The sequence below is a fragment of the Pipra filicauda genome, unplaced genomic scaffold (assembly GCF_003945595.2).
Source record: "Pipra filicauda isolate LSUMZ 115617 unplaced genomic scaffold, ASM394559v2 scaffold114_size2234877_pilon, whole genome shotgun sequence".
Taxonomy (NCBI): domain Eukaryota; kingdom Metazoa; phylum Chordata; class Aves; order Passeriformes; family Pipridae; genus Pipra; species Pipra filicauda.
In genome coordinates this window covers 892,078-915,315 of record NW_024103596.1, presented here as the reverse complement: position 1 = coordinate 915,315, position 23,238 = coordinate 892,078, and the positions used below count along the sequence as shown (strand labels likewise).

The 23,238-nt window shown below is 39.6% G+C and overlaps 1 protein-coding gene across 4 annotated transcripts in view; it reads right to left on the bottom strand.

The window, feature by feature from the left end:
* Positions 1-23,238, bottom strand: part of RALGPS2 (Ral GEF with PH domain and SH3 binding motif 2) — a 106,095-nt gene that overhangs the window by 13,199 nt on the left and 69,658 nt on the right. For 2 of the 4 annotated variants that reach the window (XM_027740620.2, XM_027740617.2), the window contains 9 exons: positions 21,485-21,622; positions 20,524-20,614; positions 18,504-18,571; positions 17,719-17,854; positions 16,743-16,894; positions 7,982-8,036; positions 5,760-5,837; positions 4,078-4,183; positions 3,257-3,349 (listed from right to left, as the gene is read on the bottom strand). In XM_027740620.2, the coding sequence (XP_027596421.1) occupies positions 3,257-3,349; positions 4,078-4,183; positions 5,760-5,837; positions 7,982-8,036; positions 16,743-16,894; positions 17,719-17,854; positions 18,504-18,571; positions 20,524-20,614; positions 21,485-21,622 (917 nt within the window). The remainder of the gene's footprint in view (positions 1-3,256; positions 3,350-4,077; positions 4,184-5,759; positions 5,838-7,981; positions 8,037-16,742; positions 16,895-17,718; positions 17,855-18,503; positions 18,572-20,523; positions 20,615-21,484; positions 21,623-23,238) is intronic. The other 2 variants (XM_027740618.2, XM_027740619.2) reach the window with 1 other exon arrangement.

Genomic DNA, 23,238 nt, shown 5'->3' with positions numbered 1-23,238 from the left:
GCCAGGAAACTTTATATAGCAGACTGACTCTTTTGTTGCCAGCGTTCCTTTCCATGTCACAGAGGCCTTGAGAAAGGAAGCAGAGAAGACAGTTGTTTAAATGGCTCCAGAAGATGATTGGAATATTTTGCTGAGGTAAATCTCCAATGTGTCGGTCTTTGAAAAAGAAGCCTGATTCCAAGTAGACAGCATTAGACAGTAAAAAAAAAAACCCAAATCTAGATCTAACCTTGAATCTCTGTATTTTGCAGAGCAAACCTCTTAGGAATATCACTGGATAGTATTTGGAGGATATACTCATGCTCCAACTATCTACGGATGACTGACCATCTGCAGTTCATTCTCTCCTGATTAACTTTCTTTCTGAAACTGCAACCACAGCCTCCAGAACAAAAGGTGAGGCTTTGCACAGTAACCCTGCAGTGCAACAGATGGAAATCCATGCCATGGATTGCCAGGCTCGAACTACAACACAGGCAGAGCAGCTGGACAAGTCACTGACCACTTATTATTAGGCTGCTTAATAAACTGGAGCCTCTCCCCTTAATCCCTCAACCTCAGGCTCCTACAGCAGTTACCAGGTTATTTTCCACCTTAATTTCAGCATAAAGATTGTACTCTGTGCTGTAATAACCTCTGAAGCAGAGGTTGGTTCACTGTGAGCATTCACTGGGAACTATTTGTGTAAATAAAAGACAACCCAAACCACGGCTAATAGTTATTACAATATTTTCACCTTGACTGTGCCTGGGAAACCAGATCACAGACTGAGAATTCACAACAGGCTTTGCATCCACAAAACAGAACAAGGTATGTTCACTGCCCTAAAAACCTCAAAGCAAGACATGAGCTGTGTACAGCCAAATCCAAGGTTGTGCTGGATAGTTCAATCCAACCTCACAGAGCCAACTATTAAAAAAAAATTAATCTGCTCCAGCAGTCATTGCTTTTAACTACCACTCCTGCTCCTCCCTTTCCTGGGAATTGCCTTGCTCAAACTCCACTCAGTGTTTGCAAGCCACGAGGCTGGCAGGCTCCTGGTGGGAAATCCTGCCAGCATCCTGGACTCAAATGCCTCCTCTCCTCTATCTGCAAACTCCCTTAACTGCTCTGCTGGATCATCCCTGGACAGAGAAACGTGAAAACATCAGGATGAGAGACAGATTTTGGCTTCTTAGGCACCAGCCTAAGAACCAGTTCATCAGCAGTTTAGTTGCTGTGGGTATCACAACACATCGGTGACTTGGGGAATATTAAAAGTCAATTCTAGAGGTTCAGAAAACAATTTCTCGAAGAGCACTCTAAATGGCTGTGACAGCATTTCAAGCCAAAGGAAAGGCTTTTGCAGTAACAGAGACTCGGGAGGATCAGGTACCAGACTTTGCACCTTTTTCCTTCATTTACTTCTGTCTAAAGAAAGGGCAGGACCATTTAAATGATTAAAAACGTGATTCTGAAGGAAAAGTGTAAGCAAATGGACCACAACAAAAATTCAATATACTGACTTTCCAAACAATATAACTACACACCATGCAATTTTTCCACGTTCTCCAAACTTGCATGTTATTTAGATTGTTTTAAAATGTTAATACAGAGAAGTGAAAAAGAAGCTTCTGAATGAATAGATACAAGTCTGGTAAAGTCCTCCATAATTTTGTGGTGGACAGTGGATAAGAGAGACTTACAAATGCACATTCTATTCTTAAAAGGAAACAAAATGCAATTTTGGCACAGAGCCTGAAGGAATCACAGCAGTAACAGGAACACAAAGTCTGACATTACCAAAAATTTCTTTTCCATTTCTCAGTGTTTCCAGAAAAAACAAGCAACTAACTGTGAGTGACACAATGCCAGCACCAGTTCTCTCTTGGTACTTTTTCTTTAATACTTGGCATTTCTGCTCATAAGAGCTTACTAGTCTGCTCTTTCCAGCTACCTTTCCTTCTAATGAGACTGAATCCTTCCATAAAGTTTTCACTGGAACCAGAGACAAATACATCCAAACAATTCTCCCAGGAGAGCCCGGAGATAGGATGCCTGGCTAACAGACCTTTAGCCTGGGCTAGTATTGTCTTAACTGGCAAGACAAATTAAGTAGTTTTGACCTCACCTAAGCACCACCTCCCTAGTGGGGAGTGGATGGCAAAGAAACCATGCAAATATTTCTACAAGTAATTAGCTATTACTAAACTACTCTGAGTATTAGAATACTGTTTCCTAATGAATTTTCAATAAAAGTGGAAAACAATAATTTTTAATTTTTTTTTTTTTAAATTAAGACAACATTACACACAAACTTCCCACACAGCAACTTCAACCACCCAGGAGCCTACTCAGCAGAAATCTTAAGCTTCAAATCTCTACCCTCTGAATATGAAAATGTTGGGATAAGAAAACAGTATTTTGTACCAAAAAGAAATAAAGTCCCTTTCACAAGGATTCCATGAGCACATCTCAGTTTGCAAAATTACATAAGCTTTATGCAAAGCAAATGTTTTTCAGTGACAGTTGTCATAAATTAACCTGAAACACAGGCCAAGGGAACTGTTAGTAAAGATTTTCTGAGTAGTGAATGAACTCAGAAAAAGACTCAAGTTACTCAAATTTTATCCAGCTTCTTAACAGAATCATTATAATTAACCAGGAGCATTAAACAGGAACCATGCACACCATAATATCCCTGGGACAGGTACAGAAAATCCTCTTACTCCTTCCCCACATAAGCAAAATATTTTTAGTTTCTTTCAAATAAAGCTGCAGCGAGTAAAAGGAGCATCATTCAGCTCTCTGCTGAACAGATGAAGTGTTTTGTGCTAATGGAATACCTGATTATACAGAAAAAGAGAATAGTGTAGTTCTACCACATGAAATTAGTCCATGTTTAATGTTGTATGCTGTGACTTCCCAGGCTTTCCTCATCGGTGCTTGTTTGGATTTCAAGTTGCTGCAACACTCAGATCATCAAAAGAGGATTTCTACCTTCGAAAAGGGACAGACCCAAGGACAGAGTTCCCTTCCTTACAGACCAACCAACTCCAAGAGACACATGGCAGATGCGAAGCAGATGTTCTTGGTGTAGCACATAAATGTAAATGATATTTCCCTCGGGTATATCCATATGAGGTGACTGAGTGACTGGGAGACAGGATGGTGCTGACCAGAAATCAGGCAAGGCCTGAACTACTCTCAGTGTTTACATCAGGAAATCACATTTTAATTTTGGCAGATGATACTGGAACAGGCCTGGTTTACATACATGTTTTCTCTCTGTGGCCTTCAGGGATTTTGCAGCGTAGTAGAAGAGCTGGGTTCCACACAGTGCTACCCAGTATTTCGTCCAAGATGCTACCTGGGGGGAAAGGAGGAAAAAAAACCAAGTGCAATGGGTAAGTGAAACGGTTCATAACACTGAGCTGTAAAACAGGAGGCATCACATCACCCTGCAAGAACATGACAGCACTGGACTGCCCAGCCAAGCCATCAGCCACGTCTCCAAAGCTGCTGTTTGTTATTCGTGCAGGTCTATGAATGCAGGAAAAATCCAGAGAGCAGAAAGAACGTGTGCCTTTCCTCACTAATCTGAGAAAAATGTTCTGCATCTCACTCTCTACTTCCTGCAACCCCTACTGAACACTTCATTGAGTCAATCAGTCCATTTTCTTTTCCATTTTGGGTACTGCCATAAAGTATTCTCATGAGTATGTACTTTGATTTATAATTCATAATCAAGCATCTGCAGAGCAAATGCTAATGGTTATTATCAAATGCTAATGGTTAGGATTTACCTACTGTTAAGGAAGACAAAACACAATCCTCTCCTTTAAAGTCCTCAGTAATTGCAGAAAATTTTATGTAGCGTTTCCTTCTCTCCTACTCCCTAGATTATGGGTATAGCCTTATAAACTGAATACATGTACCAAACAGAAGAATGAAAACTCTAGCAGTGACCCTAAATCTTAACCACCAAGGCAGAGGAGACCTCAGACACTTGAATTAGTTGCCCAATGACCATTTTACTATATTTATAACTGGGCAAAGGAAGAAGGTGAGAAAATTAATTAAAAAAAAGTATCTTACTGTAGGTTTTTTGCCTTCTTTCAACAAAGTCTTCCTCCTGAGAACACCTTGAATAGTAACTGCTCCTGGATACAAATGAACAGCCAAATCTTCAGATTCTAGAGAGCTGAAAGGAGCATGTGAAGATTTGTGTGAAAAAATATTTTTCCTAAAGTAGTTTTCCAACCATTACCAAAAACCTAATGCAAATACCTTTATTGTAATTTAAGAATGTCAACTTCTTATTTATTGGACTTCATTGTGGAAAAAGACTTTGGCTGTTACAAGGAATTGCTGTTGTGGATTTGACACTCGCAAGCAAAAGTGATCGGAAAAATTAATTAGCCAAGCAGGTAATTAAATCCTTAATTAAAAAAATTAAATCTCAAAACACAACTGAAAGACAAGAACAATTAATCTTTAAAAAGCAAACATCTGAAGTGCATTTGTACAGTTGCTGTACGTGTTAAACCTCTCCTTCAGCCCTTGCAAGAAAGACTTGAGTAGTTTTTGGTTAGAAACACTGGAATCATTAGCACGTCAAAACCAAAGCACAGCTCAAACATGCACAGTCTTTAAAATATCTGAAAGCAGGAAGAGTGGGCAGGAGCAGGAATAAAGAGTAGAAACCCAAACCACAGCTTTGGGGTGTTTTAATGTAACTGGTGCTCTAATTGCCTGCCCTACGTAGGATCTGAGAGCAACGGGCTGAAACAAATGCCAGGTACAGCACTGTGAAAACAAAACTAAGCTTGATTAAACTCACAAAGCTGACTGGCTCAAAAACCATTCTCGATCAGAGAAAAGTTACACGAGGAATCATTTCAGCAAATGTCAATCAGAGCGTGTGGCTGAAGTGCTGGACCCAGCAGCTTTCCAGAAAAGCCAAGAGATTGAACAGCACCCAAAAATCATTTCCAAGTAAGTCAGGATTTGCTGTTTCATCCATCCTAATGTTCACAAATGTTCAAAGTAAGCTGGAAATCTGGCAAACATTTTCACTGCAGCACCTACAGAGGATGATGATATGGAGACAATTTTGGACACTGACAGATGCAAACACGAGTTTGTTCAGTGAGACAATGCTTGGTTCTTAACGTGACAAAGGTTTCACGGTTAATGGCCATCTCTTTCCCAACTAGAGTGACACACAGCTGGAGGCAGGATTTGCACTTTAATTTGTCAGAATAATCAGTTATGTTACTCTGTCAGCTTGCAAATAATATTATATATAATAAATTGGGGGCAATTTGAATGTGTTCCTTTTTTTAGGCACATCTCTGATTTCAGTGAAGAGGAGCAAAGAAATTCAATGCAGAACTGCCAGCAAAGAAAACACGTGGAATGCCATCCATCAGCACCAGAAGCAGCTTCACTGTCCCCATGGGAACTCCCAGCACTGCTCCACAGTGGCAGGCAGTGTAAAAGCTACCCTGGCCAAATATCTTTAAGCCTCGACAGAAGGATCCCACGGTTCAGAACTTGGATTTGCAGACCAGAATGAACAAAAGTCCTTATGGTGATACAGAGTAAAGGCATAGAAAAGTTTTTAAGTCCGAAGAAAAAGGTCTCTACCTTTTATTTTGACATGTAAGTTAGAAAGGTAACATCAGAAAACACCCACTTAATTATGAAACCAAACCAAACCAAATCACCAACACCAGAGGGAAGGTTGGACACCTCTGTGTGCAGTGGGATTGTACCTGCTGGCCTTCATGTGGCCTCGATGGCCATTTCGTGACACTCTTGTCCCCGGACCGAGAGAATGGTACAACCTGTTCCTGTTGGATTCCATTATAAATTGTATGTATTACATATACTTTTATCCACACAAACAGCACGACTGCTAAAACAGCACAGAACTATTTTTGTGTGCATATCACAAAGGCACTTCTTCCACATCAGAAACAGAGGATAATTTTGTTCAGAAAAATGCATGCAGAGAGACACCACGGGTTTTGATTTCATCAGATGTTCTCTTTGTCAGAACTCATAATACTGAAGTGTTTTATTGGCACTGAAGAATAATATATTTTGAGAGCAAAGCCTGCATTTAGTTGTTAGATTAAATCAATGCAAAGGAACCACGCTAATAAAACTTGTCTTTAAATCTGACTTTAGATGTTACTAGAAAAAATGGTTTCAATTTCTATGAGTATGCACACACACAAGCTGCATAGAAAGTAGTCATTAATAACACTGGATTTATCCCAATTTTGCCAGAGCTGTTAATTCCAGACTGATGCCTCTCCCTCACTTAAAGATTCTTATAAAGAATAGAAACCCACTGTACAGACCAAAACTAGAGACACCCGCTCTAGTGATCTTAAATTTTAACGCTTGCATGTCAGTGTATTAAATTCCAAAATGTGCTTCAGCATCTTAAAAACAAAGGAACAGACTCAAGGTTGCTGCAGATCTCTAGGAATTTCACACACTGTGTTTGGAATGCCTGTAAGGAACCCCATCCCTTTCCCTGGAATCAGGCAAGAGAACTCACCCTGAAACACGTGCAGCTTCAAACAGGGTTCTCAAAGAGCTCTCTCAGGAAAGAGGAAAGTATGGAAGGCAACTGGAATTTGGAGGAGGGTTCTTCTGACTTCACTGTTTCACATGGAGTAAACCTTCTAACTGGGGGAGTCTGGGCCTGTCAGTTCTCATCAGGACAGGGATGAAAACCCTCTGCTTTGACTCAGGAGCCCCCATGACAGTCCTAAGGAGCGCTACCACAAGTTTAAACCTAACTAAAATTTTTAAGTTTCTTATGCTAAAAGCACTCAGCTCACCGTTTTGTCTAAGGGCTTTTCCATATAATTTTTATCTTTGAAAAATTACTTGAATGATTCCATAAGGCAGCAGGAAAGGAAAAGAAAGGAAACCTTTTGAATGTTTTACGTGCCCTGTGATGCAGGCCCCAAGTCTGAGATTTCCTTTCTGACCCCGTTTTCTTTCTATGCTCACATGGAACATTCCCACTGATTACCTGACGGATTCATAAGAGCCTTTCCTCATGTATGTATCCATATTTATAGCATGAAACATCCAAGAGTTCACCTTTGGCACAGAGAGACTTTCAAAGGCTTCTCCCAAAATTAGCACAGACCTTTAACTGCTTCAGTGATTTCAAGCAGAATATAAGGTTTGTGGTAACAGTGGTACCGACTATAAAGTTCTTTGACAAAAATTCCTACTAAAAATGTCAAAGCATGGTAGGAAAGGTCATCCATGGCAGCTCTGAGGCTGATGGGTTACCTGAAATTGCGTTATAGAAGCAAACAACACAATTTATTGTGCATCTCGCTCAGCTGTGGGAAGGTGAATATTCCACCTTTTTCTATATTAAAACTACAGCTGTTGGTCTTTTTCCACATTCTCAAATACAACATGGAAAGGGGCTGTCACCTGGGCCTTTGAAGGTGCTGGATAAGGAGGAACATGTTAATTCTGGAGCACAAAACCAGACATCAGCAAGGGGCATTTCTGTGTTTTCCTGTGTAACAGGAGCAACAACGACATGAAAAGCAGAGGCAAAAGAGGTGACAATGTCAATGACAGGAGAGCAAAGGGATCACAAACGGGTGAAGTGTCTCAGGGGAAGTGAAAATGAAAACCAGATGGGTCACATGAACAGCACGCACAAAATATCCACATATATAAAAATGCTTTGGGGTCTAAAGGTTCTCTGGCTGAGCTACTTAAAGAATGTGTGCAATGAGTAAACACCCAATTAGACAAAAGTCCTGTTAACTATTAGTGAGCAAAAGGTACTTCACTGCTGCCTTAACAGATCCAGTGACCTTCCTACAGTTTTTCAGTGTTCTTACATACAGAAGACCTCTAGATCACTAAAATAAAGAATCATTTTGAGGACTGAGTGAGAGATTTTAGGCAGCAATGTGAACAGAGAAACACAGGTTTTTCTTACCTTTCAAATGCTGGCCAGGAAGTCTCTTCACTGAGCTCAGAGCCATCACTGCTACCTAGAAAAAGATAAGAATGAATGACACTATTTCAGCATCTACAACTGATCCATTTCAACGATGTCTCTCAACACAATATTTGAGATTAAATGTGTAAAAACGCTTCAGTAAAACACTGCAAGGAAAATACTTCGTAATTTGCTTCAGGAATTTCACATGAACTGAGGCAGAGATTTGAAGGGACAAGGTCTAGGTGCACATTAAGAAGTTGAAGAAAAGGAGCACTAATAAGTGGGAAAGGTGTTTACAAAATTTAAAGAACGCCAAAAATGAAGATTTGTCTGATTAACACAACGAGCATTTAAAAAGAAAAGGTCACTTATTGAAATAATTCCTTATGAAGTCATACATGGTCACAACACTGAAGTGCAAATTCATTGCTGAGTCTCCAACACATGATTTGAGAAGCCTTAAACAACTTTTTAAAGCTATCTCCCACTTACTTTATCAGATCACAACAGCATTACTTCCTTCTGTGCTTTGTAAACAAATCCAGTGTTACCACAAGTATCTTATTTTCAACACTGACAGTAGAGGAAAAAATCACAAAATCCAATATCTAATGCATTCATCTTGGCATGCCCACAAATAACACAGTAACTTTACAGTTATAGTAAATCCCATTAGGCTGAAAATGACTATTTAAGTACAGATACAAGGTGGGTGTTATCTGTAATGTTGTTAAAAGTCAGTAAATATATATCAGTATAGAAATACTGTTAACAGAACTCAGTAGCTTCAATTACTAACTGTACTATACAGAGTGTTCAAAGGAAGAATTTACTCAGTTATTTTCAAACAAACCAGAAAGTAAAAACAATAAAAAAAAAATCTAAATCAATGCACCTTACTTAAGAGTTCTCCCAGAGAAACAGCAGTTGAAAATGGGAACAAATCCCCAGTAATTTTACGCAGAAAATCAGCAGGAAAAAGTGGTGCCCTGAAGAATAACGTGTACAAAGTAAGTCTGGATATTCACTGAGTAAACACAGAGTAAACATGGAGGCAATAAAGTGTCACACACAGCAGGAATAATTCCAGCCAAGAGCCATGAAAATCTCAGCATGGACTCAAGTTTTCTCTGTGCAAAATCCAAGAGAAAAGACATGCCTTTATCTGCCAGCTCAACTGAGATGCCTCTTGTGCAAACATTAGCTCAACATCCTCATATTAACATCATCTCTAAGGGATAGCAGATAACTTGGTCCCAGCTTATTCTGCATTTTTCTCAAAGCAAAGTCCTAACCTGGTTCACACCAACACTACAGTAAAACAGATTTGTACAGGGGAAGAGGCTGAGACACATAAAAGTGACATTCCAGTGGAGCTACTGACTCCTAAGCTGGGAATAAAGGGCTGCAAGAAGAGAAGTAATATATCCAACAAGTAACCAACCAATTCAGGTGGAACCTGCTGTTACAGTAAAAGTCTTTGCAAAGTTCCAGAACAATGCTCATCATTTCCTGGGAGGAAAAAAACCTGTCATTTAATATTTTCAGCAAACTCTACATCCGTGTCACAGTGAGAAGCTCAGTGATTTATTTCACCCTACCAAAACCACAGCTGCCTTCCTCTGTAAGGTGACACATAAAGCCTCTTCAAATAAATAAGTAACAGGGTTTGGGGATGAAGAGACAGAATGAGAGGTAACAATTCAGAGACAACTTGAAGGAGATATTTGGGGTTAGACCTCCCAGCTGACAGTCTCATAGTAGAATCTCTTACAGGAAGATTTTCAAGTGCTGAGGTCCTTCCAGCAGGTGGAATGACAATTAGGAAGGGAGGTTTCAACCGCGTAGGAAAGAAGTTTTCCTTGCACGTAATTGAGATTTTCTTTGTGGCTACTTGGAGCAATCTGTCCTGCAAAATGGTGCAGCAATTCCTGTCAAGTCACTCATCCAACACTGAAGCTATTAGGGACACTTAGAATCTTATTTATTTCCTTATTACTGCTTAGATTTAGCTTTGTACTAACAAGAAGTGCAACTTTAATATGAGTTCTACTTAATTGAGGCCCATGTGATAGAAATCCACACAATTAAGCCCCAGTAGTAAGACTGTATGATGAAGTAATTCTTTATATTTAAAGTAGGCTGATACATTAAAATTCTACCTGAAATGACATTTTGATGGCAACTGTATTAGCTTGGCTAATAAAGCTGTAATTCAATTGCTGTACTAAGTACACTACAGACAGATTTAAAAGCTAGTGCTGCTTTCTAAAAATACAAAGCAATTTAGAGGAAGAGCTGAAATCTGAAAAATCTGTCAGAAAGTGACAATCCTTGCTACAGTATCAGTACAGTTAGAAAACTTGAATGAATTTGGGGGCTTTGTAAACAAAAAGTTTCACTTAAAAGTTTAATCTATACAGAAATTTCCAATTATTACACTTTAAAGAGCAATGTCAATTTGTAAAAAACTTGGGCCAAACATCACAGCTATTGATTAAATTTTTTTTTACAGGTTGTCAAAAATTGTAACAAAAACCTAGAAAAGACTGAATTTTAGCATTTGACTATACCTCTATCATCAATATAAAATATCTCCAGATTCTAAAAAACTAGATGAGGTATTTTGCACAACAAAAGTTCTGATACTAAAAAAAACAAAACCTTTCCTGAAAACCAAAAGAATATACATTACACCCTCCTTCCAAAACAAAACAGAAGTAAAAGGGACTGTTTTTAACTTAATAAAAGTTAGATGTCTAGCCAAGTTCTGTTTAAACATTAAGTGGACTATTTGACTGTCACCTCAACTGGAAATATTTCATTCATTCAGTACTCTAAAAATATATCACCTTCTTAAATTCTTCTCAAGTATGTACTCAATATTTGAGTTTTTCCAACAACCTCGAGCAAGTCTTCAGGTTAAACTTCATAACAAATCCTAGGTAGTGTAAGTCTTTGCTATTACTGCTCTGAACACGTTTTGGCTTCATGTAAGAAGTCACTTAACACAGGCCACTATCTTCCTGGTTTTCTTCATTGCTAATAAAATTAAATAACTCTTGTGCAGGATTAAAAAAAAATAAATCTGGGTTGTGTTTATCTTTACTCCTTAATATGAAGGCTTTTTCCTAGTTTAGGAATAACAGCACAACTGGCAAAATGGTTTTTTTTGCTAACTGTGCTGGTGATTATCTGAGAAGGTTCAGGATTGGTTATGGAGCTCCAGCACAGCAGCTCGGTTCAGATGTGAATTTTCTGTTCACATCTGTAGATGTGCACATGCACTGTCTGTGCTCCAGCCACACAAACAGCCTGAGGTTCCCAGTTGTGTGATAGGGATCACATGTGGTGCCTAAACTATTCCACACCCACTCCCCCGGTCACGGCATCCACTCACTGCCCCAAGTCTGGGGGTATTGAACACTTAACACAGGCTTCCTTCATCCAGAAGTTACTCCCCAAAGTCAAACAGGTGTTAATATAAACAAACCAACCCCAAAGAGTTTAAAAAGTATTCAGACTAAAAATTCTTTCCCCTTCCCAAATCTGTCATCGACACTCTCTTGGCTCCAGTTACACCGTGTTTCCAGGGCCGGTGACTGCCCTGATAGAGCTTGAAATTCTAATGTGAAAACACAAAAAATTGGTCAAGAGGCCTGAACATCAATGGCTGCAGCACAACACAGCCCAGCTAACACCATGAAGATGGGTTCCATGCCCTAAAAGTTCTGTTCTGCTTTGTTGGGTTCATGATCCCACTGAAAATCCTCATATGTAGTTCATTACCATTTAATCACTCTGAAGTTCAACAGCTCAGCTTTGGCTCTCTAGTTAAACCAAAGGAGGATGGTGGGAAGACTCAAGCAGCATCATGCCAGAGAATCAAGAGAAACCTTTACTACCATCACTGATAATGAGCTTCATGGTGAAAAACTAACAAAAGCAAATAACCAAATGGATAAAGATGGGGCAGAAACAGGGGCTGTACAACTGCATTAACTGCAACACACCCAGAGCACAAGCCTTGGACCAAACAACACTAATAAGGACTGGGGAAGAATTGGGGTGCTAGAATATATCCCTCTCCTCCTCTCAAACCCAGGCACCTACAGGTGCATTTTTAAACCTCTAATATTACACAGCTTTTTCATTTACCTTATCACTAATGAAGTAATTCACAATAGCAAACCAGGGTATCCACATTCAGGGACATTTAAAGGAAATATAGTAAAAACCCCAACACATTTATTCTTCCTGAAACCCTACCCAAACTTTGATCAGATGACTCAGAGTCCTAAACAGCTCAACAGCAAACTACAGGGGGAGGAATCAAACACACCCACTGGCTGTGCACAGGTCTTCCCTACTGTATAGGCTGCCAAAACCCCTCAAGGTAAATGCACACACTATATACCTACACCTATACTTCATTTATTTAAAGAGAAATATAATCCCTTGTAGGATTCAGTAACTTAGAGGTGGTTACTTAATAGAGGATTTCATTAAAATGCTGATATTCTCTTATGCATTTCATGCCAGTTTAGGTTTGGAAATGTACTGTTTTTACAAGGCACTTTCTTACATTAATTCACACTGATTCAAAACACCTTCCTTGGACTCTGCAGCATTAATTCCTCTGATTGCATTAGAACAAAGGCTAAAGTTATTCTCAAGTGATTGCAACACACAAACAAAGGCCAATGTTCAAGAGCCTTAAGTTTTTCCAGAGCTTTCATCCATATCACTGTAGATTAGGAAAAGTAAGTGGAAAAAGAAACAGTTTGAGAAAGAAAACACTCCAAAGTTAGAATAGAATTTGCCTCCAACACTGCTAAAAACACAATCCATACCTGCTTCCTCTGAATTTTTAAACACCTGAAGTTACATTCTCAGTTTCAGCAGAGTATTTCTGTGTTCACACCTTGAGACATCTGTTTTTAAGCAGTATACATGAGACAGCACTCTTAGAAAACATAACCTCCTTAGCAAAATAACTTTGCATCCTGTAGGTTTGGTGCTGTAGGAGGAGAAAAGCCACACAGAAGCAATATATGAAAAGAAGGGCCAATTTTACACTGTCCCTTTGTTACAGAATTATCTGAGCAATTAGCCATTGTAAACACACTCAGCTTGAGAAAAAAAATCCAGTAACGTAGCAGAGCTGAACTGTAAGAAACAGTGGAAATCCAAAGCTTCTGAGAATAATGAAACAATCTCACTGCTGCAAAGATACTTAAGAGCACCCTTAAGCAATACAGAAATACTTTAAAAGCATAAGAAAATCGGGAAGTAACAGAAAACCATATATTCTTAAGAAAAATATCCTACAAAATAAAGGAAATTCATGCTATTTCTGAGTGGAACCACAATCTAGTAAAAGCTTCTTAATTTATCCTACTTTTGGGTGAGGAGGTGACAGCAGGCAAATACAGGCAGAAGAACAGGTGCTAGGAGGATGCAGGTGGTTCCTTGGACCCAGCCAAGAGCAATGCTTAGATCTCGGAAGGGAAAGAGTGTACACAGTGACCTCACCAAAACACAGTGACCTCATCAAAACAAACACAGCCAGTGCAGAACAAAGACACCTTGTAGCTTTAGGACCTGCTGATAGCAAGGAGTGGGGATTCTCAATAACCTCTCACTGCAAAGTAAAAGCACCTGTCCCAGTTTACTGAAAGCAGATATTCTGGATTGTCTGCACAAAACAGACATATTCAGCACTATTCTGTGTTTTCGTGCCTTGTCCCTCAAAAGTCTGTTTGCAATCAACAGAAATACAGTGGGGTTTTAAGGACTCGAGTCATATAACCTCTTTTTAGCCACCCACCTAAGAAGGAGATGAATCATAACCTTAGAGATCAGAATTCTCTCCGTGATCATAAAGAGCTCCAATTATCCCCAGCTCAAATGCAACTGTCTACATTATGAACATCTAAAACCTACAAGAGACTATTTCCTCTTGCTACATTCCTGAACTCAAGAGGACATTTCCCATCTCACACCGTATAAAGGACTGGACAAGTGTTTCTTCCTTCTAATTAGGATAGCCCTGGCACTGCTGGAAAAAGATTTCTCACTTCTGTTCAGCTAACAAGCACCTATGCTTTAAAGGAAGATGGCAACAGGTCCAGATGTACATCTCCCTCACCCCAGCATAGTACACCATCCTCAGCTGTGGAACACAGTCCCGTGGCTTCAGGAACAAGAGCTGTTTTGACCCAAGCACAAGACATTCATATAAAAGGGGCTGTATCTTTAATATTTTTTGAGTTCCAGGGTTATTTACAGAATGAGTTAAAAGCACACAATCAGCCTCCAATCCCTGACATGAAGAAAAGAATCTCATAAAGGTCTCTGACATCTGTCATGTCACAGATTGGCCTGTTTTCAGCAAATCCCCTGCCTGGCTCACTTTCTGCACCGCTGCTGCTTTAAGAATCGTTCACTGCAATGAAAAATATCCTTCATATCTGAAAGATTAATTGATGTAAAAATTTTGGGTATTCTCTGCACCATTCCCAGAACAGACTGCCAGTCCTTCCCAACACAACACAACCAAAAAAGTCCATTATCCCTTGAAGGCGTGTTTTTAGTTTAGAGACACCCACTGCTGGATTCCTACAGACACTGATGTTGCACTGCTGCTGCTTTGATAGTTAACACAGAGGCAGATTATATCAGATCCTCCAGTATGAAAGGACTGGAAACGCCTGAACACCTCTGAGCCCTCAAAACACAAGAGTGATTTAAAGAAGTATTACAGATGTCTTTAAAGGCACATTCAAGGTGCTGGCATAGCAGAAACTCTGTCCACGTTTTGAAGAGGGATCATTTATCCAAAAAGTTCAGTCCTATATAGGCTTATATGTAAAAAAGGTAGTCCTGTTTCTAGAGCAAGAGGTTTAAATCCACGTTTACGGGCAAGGTGAGGAATAACACTCTTTTCAGTGCACACATTCAGAAGACATTTTCCTGACCATCTTTTGAAGTTGTGCTGTAGAACACCATAAACCTCCTCTCTGCTGCAGTGACTGTACTATTTCCAAGTCCTGAGTAAACAGACTACTTCAAACATGATGGAGGAACTCAGCAGCTTCAATCAACTTCCTTAAATCCTGCTGAGGCAGCAGCACAGAATGCCAGGCAACTTACACTTCCAAGAATTCTGCAGTAACAGATACTGCAAACCTCCAAAACTTCCTTTCTTCCCCCAAACGTATTTCTAGAACCTCCACCAATCTTCTGTGTCATTGAGATTTTCACAATCAAGAGCAGCAAAAGTTATAATGCTGCTGGACTGTCAAAAGAGGGATAAAACTGAAATATCCGAGTATAGGGAGGCTGGAGGTGGAAGAGAATGGGAGAGAGGAAGTTTTAACCACAAATGCTGATCTGGCAAAAAATGCATAAGGGTTGCTGTTCTACAAGTGATTTATACAAGTCTTGTAAAGTGGCAATTTTGTCCCTGCTGCATCAAATCAATAAGGTCATGGCTGAGCTAGAGAACAGAACTGAAAAATTCGGAGATGAGACGGAGTAGGAAAACCCCATATTCTCTAAAATATCTGGATGGTGACTGGTTCTCACTCGTACCTCATGAAAAACTGCCTGTCAGCTCTGGCAAACCTTCCCTGCTAGGCTCTAATGGAGGTAAAGAAATAATTTACCCTGGAAAAAAGGATCAACTGCAGAGAGTTTCTTAGATATTTAGACAGAAAACATGAGTAAAACACTGCCCTGAGAAAAGGGCAATGCTACATCTCAACAAAGGTGACACATATTTGGTCTAATTCCACAGATTCACCTATTAATTTTTTTTTTAAATTATTGCCTCTAGATATTCGATTTTTTCCACATGAAATATTTAATGTTTTCTCAGGATACGGCCTTCTCCTCAAGAAAACAGATGTACAGCTCCTGAAAACAGCATCACCTGAAAATCTGTGACCTTGTGTCTCTCCACGAAGGCTAAAAAGCAAAGCTGTGTTTTAAAATTAAGTTCTCCAACGAAATGCATAACACCACAAAATTCTATCAAGCTAACAAATCTGAGAGAAAGGACTGTTATAGAGGTTCCATTTCCTAGCCTTGGCTGCAAAGAGGTGGACATGAGAAGCACTTGTCCTGCCCTCTCTTCACTTTAAGGATTCTGTGCACAACAAGAAAAAAGAGAAACTCTTGTCACAGAAGACACTCAGAGAGCAGAGGTTCCCCAGAAAGATTACCACCCTAAAAATATGAAGATAAACAACTTAGCAGTGTTAAGTAGATTCTGACATTTCAAGGTATCTGAAGGTTAGATTTCTATTTACACCTGGCCAAGTCAGAAGTATTTAGAAATTATGCTCTTAAAACTGTCAGCAATTTACAGTTCTCACTGTCAAGTCAATATGGCATTTTCAACAGAAATACAATCAAAAGTCATTTTAGACTTAGATTGATTTAAGGGGGAAAAAAAGAGAATAGAAAATCACGCCCTGCACTTCCTTCCACCTCCCATCAAGGAAGAGGAGTATCAGATGTTGTATCATTAAAGGGGAGGGGGGAAAAAAAAAAGTGCTTTTTTATAATTTCCCAGTTCATGGTGTATAAATTATGCCACCCTCCTCCACCTACATTTCCCAAAATTGTTCTAAAACAGAATCAGTATTTTAGAACAGTTCTGCTGCAGGTACAATCACCAACCAATAGTGCTGAAATCTTTATTAAGGGAACACGTACTGCATGGGAATTCTCTTTTTTCAATTCCTACCTATTGAAATTCCACTGGAAAGGGTGGAGCTCTCAGCCTGCCCTCGGGATGGGACATGAGGCTCCATGACACTGTCATCCAGGAGGTGCCTTGGTCCTGCGTTGGGGAATGTTGCACTTTTAAATTCAGCCGTGTTCATTTTGTGTATGAAACTGGAAAGGAGCAAGGACAGAACTGTTACAGCACTACCTGTGAGACGTTTCAGGAGCTGTTTAACACCCTGAAGGATTGCAGGCAGTGTGTTCCTCATGCCAAACTCAATCGTGGCCGAGTCACAAGCAACTGTGCACAAACTACAGGAATTGCTGGTTTTAAAAGTTCAACATATTCATGCAACAAAGAGAGACTCAGGAGTACATTAACAATTACTTTCAATATCCTAAGGCATTTTTGTCTTCTTATAACACATAATTGAACTGTAGGACTGCATTCTAGCTCATTAAAGGTAAGCTTACATATCAGAAGTTATTCATTACTGGATAGCTACAATCTGGCATTTTGAAAAGGTAATCACAAGGTAAGTGATGACATAATGATCAAGATATTAATTAGAAGTACACCTGAATGGTAAAAGGTGTAGACTTTAGTGCAGCCATTCCTACACAAAGTTATATGAAAGTCTACAAAGGAGGTCTCTCCACAAAAATACCAATAAAGCAGTTATTTCAATTTGAATTTGAAAGAATTACACTGGCATTGATTTGGTAAAAGTGATAGTTTTGTCATTCAGAAAGAGCCATTTTGGTTAACTCATTGACTAGTCTTATCATCATAACTTCAGTCTTTCTATTTTGACTAATTCTCTTGGATTGGGATACCACCACTACAGTTCTGAGCTTGCTCCCTGGCCACAAGTTGGTCTGTAAGCGAAGTACTGTGTACAAACCATGCTACTTTTTAAAAGCACGGCTTTTGTAAGGAAACATGACACAATCACAAAGTTTAAGATGATTTTCAGATTAAAGAAGATGCTGACTTGTATCCCAGACTGTGGCATTTCCTGTGTCCGTGGGGTATCAGGTTCCGAGGAGAAGGGGGGGTTGGGGGCAGCAAAGCTCCTTCAGCTGCAACATTTTTCCGTCCACTTTGTGGAGATGCTCCGACTTCAGAGCCTGGCAAGGAAAAAGACATCACTCCTGAGTCACTTCAGAATTACTGTCAGGGCTGCTTCTCAGAAAATCAGGGAAAAGTAGCACGAAACTTCCTAAACACAATTTATAAGGGATAGCCTGCAATAAAACTCATTGATATATTGATAATTAAAACCCCTGCAATTTAGAGCATTTGCACAGGATTAAAATCAAACACCCTCAGTTCAAACAGACCATCCAGTTACAAATATTTTTTAATCCTAAACGTTGCTGCATTTGCTCCACTGGTAAATCCCACTGATTCTACATTTTCAGACTCCTGCCTTCAACCACTTTTGGCATTGACCAAGAAGAATGTCCACTTTTGGAAGCATATCGTACCATGAAAAGTTTAGATGAAGGCCCTTCTGTCTAGACACAACAAAGAATGAATATTTAATAGCTCTTCACCCCAAGTGACACTAACAAGTTAGTGCCACAATACATACAAGAACCTAAAAAAATGACTCAATTCCTTCTTTACAGATCACCTTTAGACTTTTTATTACAAATATACAGTGTTTAAACTTCACACTTCTTTATTAGCCTCAGGCAAATATTTTCCACGTTCACAACTCAAAAATAATGCACAGGACAACCTCAAGTCTTCTCACATTTGTTAAGCATTTACCTACTAAATCTTCTCTGGAAGCAGCAGAGTGGGGGGTGCTGGTCCCTGGTTCTATCTTTAATGAAAGTCTGCATTAAAGAAACATTAAAAATTACTTTATCAGGAAATCAAAACATAAGCTTGTGAAGAAGTATTTTTTAAATTTACAGTTGAAAGCTGTCTGCTTCTATAATTGCAAGAAATACTACGAAGTTAATATCAACTGTGCAGAGTTATCTTTAGCACACGCCATTTCCAAACTTTATTATTTGGTTCATACAGAGCAGGCCAGGTTTGCAACACCACCAGGACCTCCATGGCCCAGGGACCTCTGGCAGATACATAAACTCAGTGATGATACTGCTACTCCAGCATGAAACCTGGGAAGAATAAAAAAAACATACAGTTGCTCCCCCCACCTTGACTAAAATATTTATTCCCGGCACACTCTGTATTTTAAGTTTTTCTGTAAAGTCTACTGTGCCAAGCCAAGCCTTTGGTCTTTACTGGTCCAAAAGCCAAGATCCTTTTGTGCCTTGGAAAACACATTATCAACTTGATTTCATCCATAACTCAAGCTTTTTTCTGTAACAGGCACTGTTTAATGCCATTTCCAAGAGTCCCACAAAGGAGGCAGACTCCAGGGGCAGAGAACTCCAGGAAGATCAAGAGTATCTTGTCCACACAGTTTCCAGAATTAAAAATCTCTGAAATTAGCAAGGTTGAAAAAGTATCTACTGCATTGTGGGGAGAAAAAAGCTGAAGTTTGACAGCTCCTCTTCCTCCTATTCCCAACAGTTTAGTAATGAATAATTACAATTTTATAACTTAATTTTTTTAGATAAAATTCTTTAATTTTTTAAAATAAAATCCACCTATTCGAGTCACAATGGTTGGTTTCTAACTTCAGCCTCTTTGCTGACAGACACCTTAGGGGATTAAAAAAAATAAAACAGTCACTTATAGTAAGAACAGTTCTTCAAAATACACTCCTTGACCATAAAAAACGGTCAGTCTGGAGATGCACAAAACCCCTGGGTGGAAAAGCCGTGCTCCTGACTCACGTGCCATTGCCTCCATTCATTGCCCTGCCACCAAAACGTGGATTGTACAGGATGAAGAGACTGTAGCTCCTTCAGCAATAAAATTCCCACTGGCAGTGAGTCCTACCTAGCGAAGGTGGAGGGAGGTGGAGCGTGGAATGCAGGAAAACAACATCACTAAGAAGCAGAGAGGGTGGGAATGGGTGGGGAACCTCCTCCAGCAGATCAGCCAATGAACAAAAACCTCCTTCATAGGCAGCACAGTTGCTTTAGGGTGTTTCCTCTCCTCAGGGCTAGTTCCTGTCTTTTGCCACAGATTTCCCTCCCTCAGTTTTACTGGATGCCAAATCACTTATTGCAGTAATCTTTTAATTAGAGAGGTAGAAACCTCAGGTGGGAGGCTGGGAGGAACAGGCAGAGACAGAGATGGACAGAAATCAAGTGCTTACAAGGTACTCCCACTGTATAACCTAATCAAAGAGCAAAATATAAAATGAAATACATGCAAGTGAAAGCCTTAAGTCACCCTCAGTGAACACATGGGACTGGGTGCCCAGATGGCTTTGTTCTGATGAAGAATGAGAGTAACCCATCTCCAATTATGGAATCCATCTTATTGATGCACAGTGTTACAGGTGAGCCAGGTGTACAAAGTCTTTATCAGACTTCTGAAAACAAGGGCTTGGTACATTCTGGCATAGAAAAGGAAGGAGATAAGCCATGCAGCATGTGGAAAAGTGTCTTGGAGCACAGGATCCTTCTGGAACCTCAACCACTTGCAACTGGTTCATCTGAGGTGCATAATCATGGAATCACAGCACGGTTTGGGTTGGAAGGGACCTTAAATCTCATCTCATTCCAACCCCTGCCATGGGCAGGGACACCCATACAATATAATACAATCCCCTGATACAAGTGCAATCTTACAAGTGACAGGCTTTGTGTTATAGAAGTTATTTTGTTATGAATTACAGTCAGTTGTAGCATTTTGTACTTACTTGTAATTGTCATCTTCTACAAACTTCTGTAGTTCTTCTATGTACTGCACTGAGTTTAGATATTTTTGGACGTGAGGCAACATAGGGATATCTGGAGAACAGATGACATTTATTATTACTATACCACTCATTGGTAAGCAATTTTCCAGAAACTAAACAGATTCGGATCTCCTGACTTTTTCTGTGAGATGAAGGTACAAACTACAGCCTCTGGTGATACTGAAATTTTAGAACTTCATAGCAAATCTCATGTGCTGAGCTGACACTCCCCACATCCACAAACCCCAGAGCTGCTTATCAGAGCACATGTAAGGGAAAAGAAAGACAACTTCCCAGGCCAAACTGAAGGCCCACACCTGGAATGTGGAGGGCTCTGTCTGAGGACTCCTTCACAGCCCATATTCTCTTGATATTGAGCTTTCAGGGAAGCCACAATCCTGTGCTAATTCACATTCCACCATTGCAAACACAGCCTTATGACTTTGCTAAAATATGAAGGGGACTGTGAGGGAGACCTTTGAAGAAAAAATAAATGATCTGATCCATGAACAGAACTATAAATGTCCAAAAGACAAGCTGAACGTATTTTATTACCTCCAGTAAAAGTACTACTCCAAAAGCAATCCTATTTTTAAAATTCATGGTCATAAAATTATGAAGCACACGGCTACAAGCTTATAACATACCAGTAAAACTACTGTTTTAAATAGGATGTGCTCCACGTTTATCATCAGGAAATATGTCCTGCAAAAACGTGTGTGATGTAAGAAAAGGGCAATTTTCTTCTGTCTCAAACAGCAATACCAAAATAAACCCTGACTTCTGGTGTGAGAGGATGAGGGAGGGTGTTCATGGCATTCAGATGAGCTGGGCCTTACTTGTAAGTTGCTGTACAGCAAACAAATATTGAAGCTTTTAAAGTTCTTCTCTTTAATACTGCAGTGTTTCCACAACAGCTTACCATATTCACACGACTGCTGCAAATCTGAGATAATTCGGAGAATGTTGTTCATTAAGTTTGTTCTTTGCTCACTCTCCAGAATGCTCGCTGTGGATGGGTAGGCAGAGTCAATATACGTCAAGTCTGACAGATAAATACCTGAAATAAGAGCAGAATGAAAAGTTTCTTTACTTAAGTGTCTCACACTTGGCAGAAAAAACTCACCAACGGTATCGTGAAGAATTTCTGCTTTCGTTGACTGATATGCTTGCAGGTCTTTAAAAATGTCATTATTTCTAAATCTAAAAGTAATTACCAGGGCATGAACAACTACTCACAAACCCCATCTTCACCACAGCACCAATGAACAATTCCCTTGACAAATATGAAGCACCCTGAACACACAATGCTAAAACACCTGATCAAAATTAGTAATTGTTTAGGAAGTTTACGACTTCTTTCCTCCAATTCAGGAATTAAAAAAATACTAGAAGGAAAAATTGTATCTATAACCCTTCAAGCTGAATAAAAACTCGGACTCAACTTGCAGCAACGTGGGAAAAGTTAACTAGGGAAAAAGAACACTCAGACTGAAATGTGGAATGAATCCAACAGCCTTACAGATAAGACATTTTAAGTCTTCTACCTGCCTTTTCCCCCTGCACTATTTGTAATCTTACTACTCTTTCAATCCCCTGATCATATGCAGATGAAAATCCTCCTCCTTACACACTAATGCTGTAGATAAAACACTTTTATATCTAAATGCAACTCCATTTCTTGAACTTCACCCAAAGACTGATCATTCTGCCTCAACTAAATGAAACACATCCTGATCAACCCTGCTATGAAGAGGAACTGCTCTTCATCCCCTGCATCTTCCAGAAGACACCCAAACTAAAAAAATACACAAATAATATTATTTAAAAAAACCAATTTCTGTTAAAGGGAAGTTTTAAAATTATATTTTGCTTCACCTCTCAGCCTTGTATAACCAAAATCATAACAAGGAGTTTGGCTTTACAGGTGGAAGACTATTAATGCAACCTCACAAGAACAGCAGTTGTGTTTGTATAGCACCTAACCAGCACAGTCCTCAAATGTGAGCTGGGAAACTCTGGGCATCCCTCCAAAATCAACACGCACACACGCGTGTGTGCGCACACACAGAAACAAATTAAAATACTTGTGGTTGAAAGGTGATATATAAAAAAGTGAATAAAAAGGTATTACACATGACCTGATACACTACTAAATCTCTCAGTTTTCTATTCTGCTGGAAAGAGTTTATTAAAAAATAGAAAGGATAATCAGAACCATCAGGCAGTCCCCTTTAATTGCCATGCTACAGTGTGTGAGTTGTCCCGAACCTAACTGTACTAAGCTATGTCCAAACGAGCCTTAAAAATCCCAAACCTGCTCAGTCTTCCACAGAAAGAAGTAAATCATGCTTATTAACTATAATTAAGGAAATTCCCTGTAACAGGCACCTGCACTATTATGCAGGATTTTATAAACCACTGTATTTGTAGGATTATCTCTCTGAATGACTTGCTCAATTAAGCACAGAATTTTTCTTTTAGCTAAGTCAACAACTCTCCCGTGGAGAGCAGCTCTCTGAAGCTACTGGATGTATGAAATCTAAAATAATTCTGAAGGCACACGAGGGTAATTCTCTTTCAGATGTAACTGGCACAGCCTTTGTGAGGAAGCTGAAAGGATCAATGGCAGCAAACGGAACGTACTCAAGTGCTGGCTGAGCACGGACGGAACCC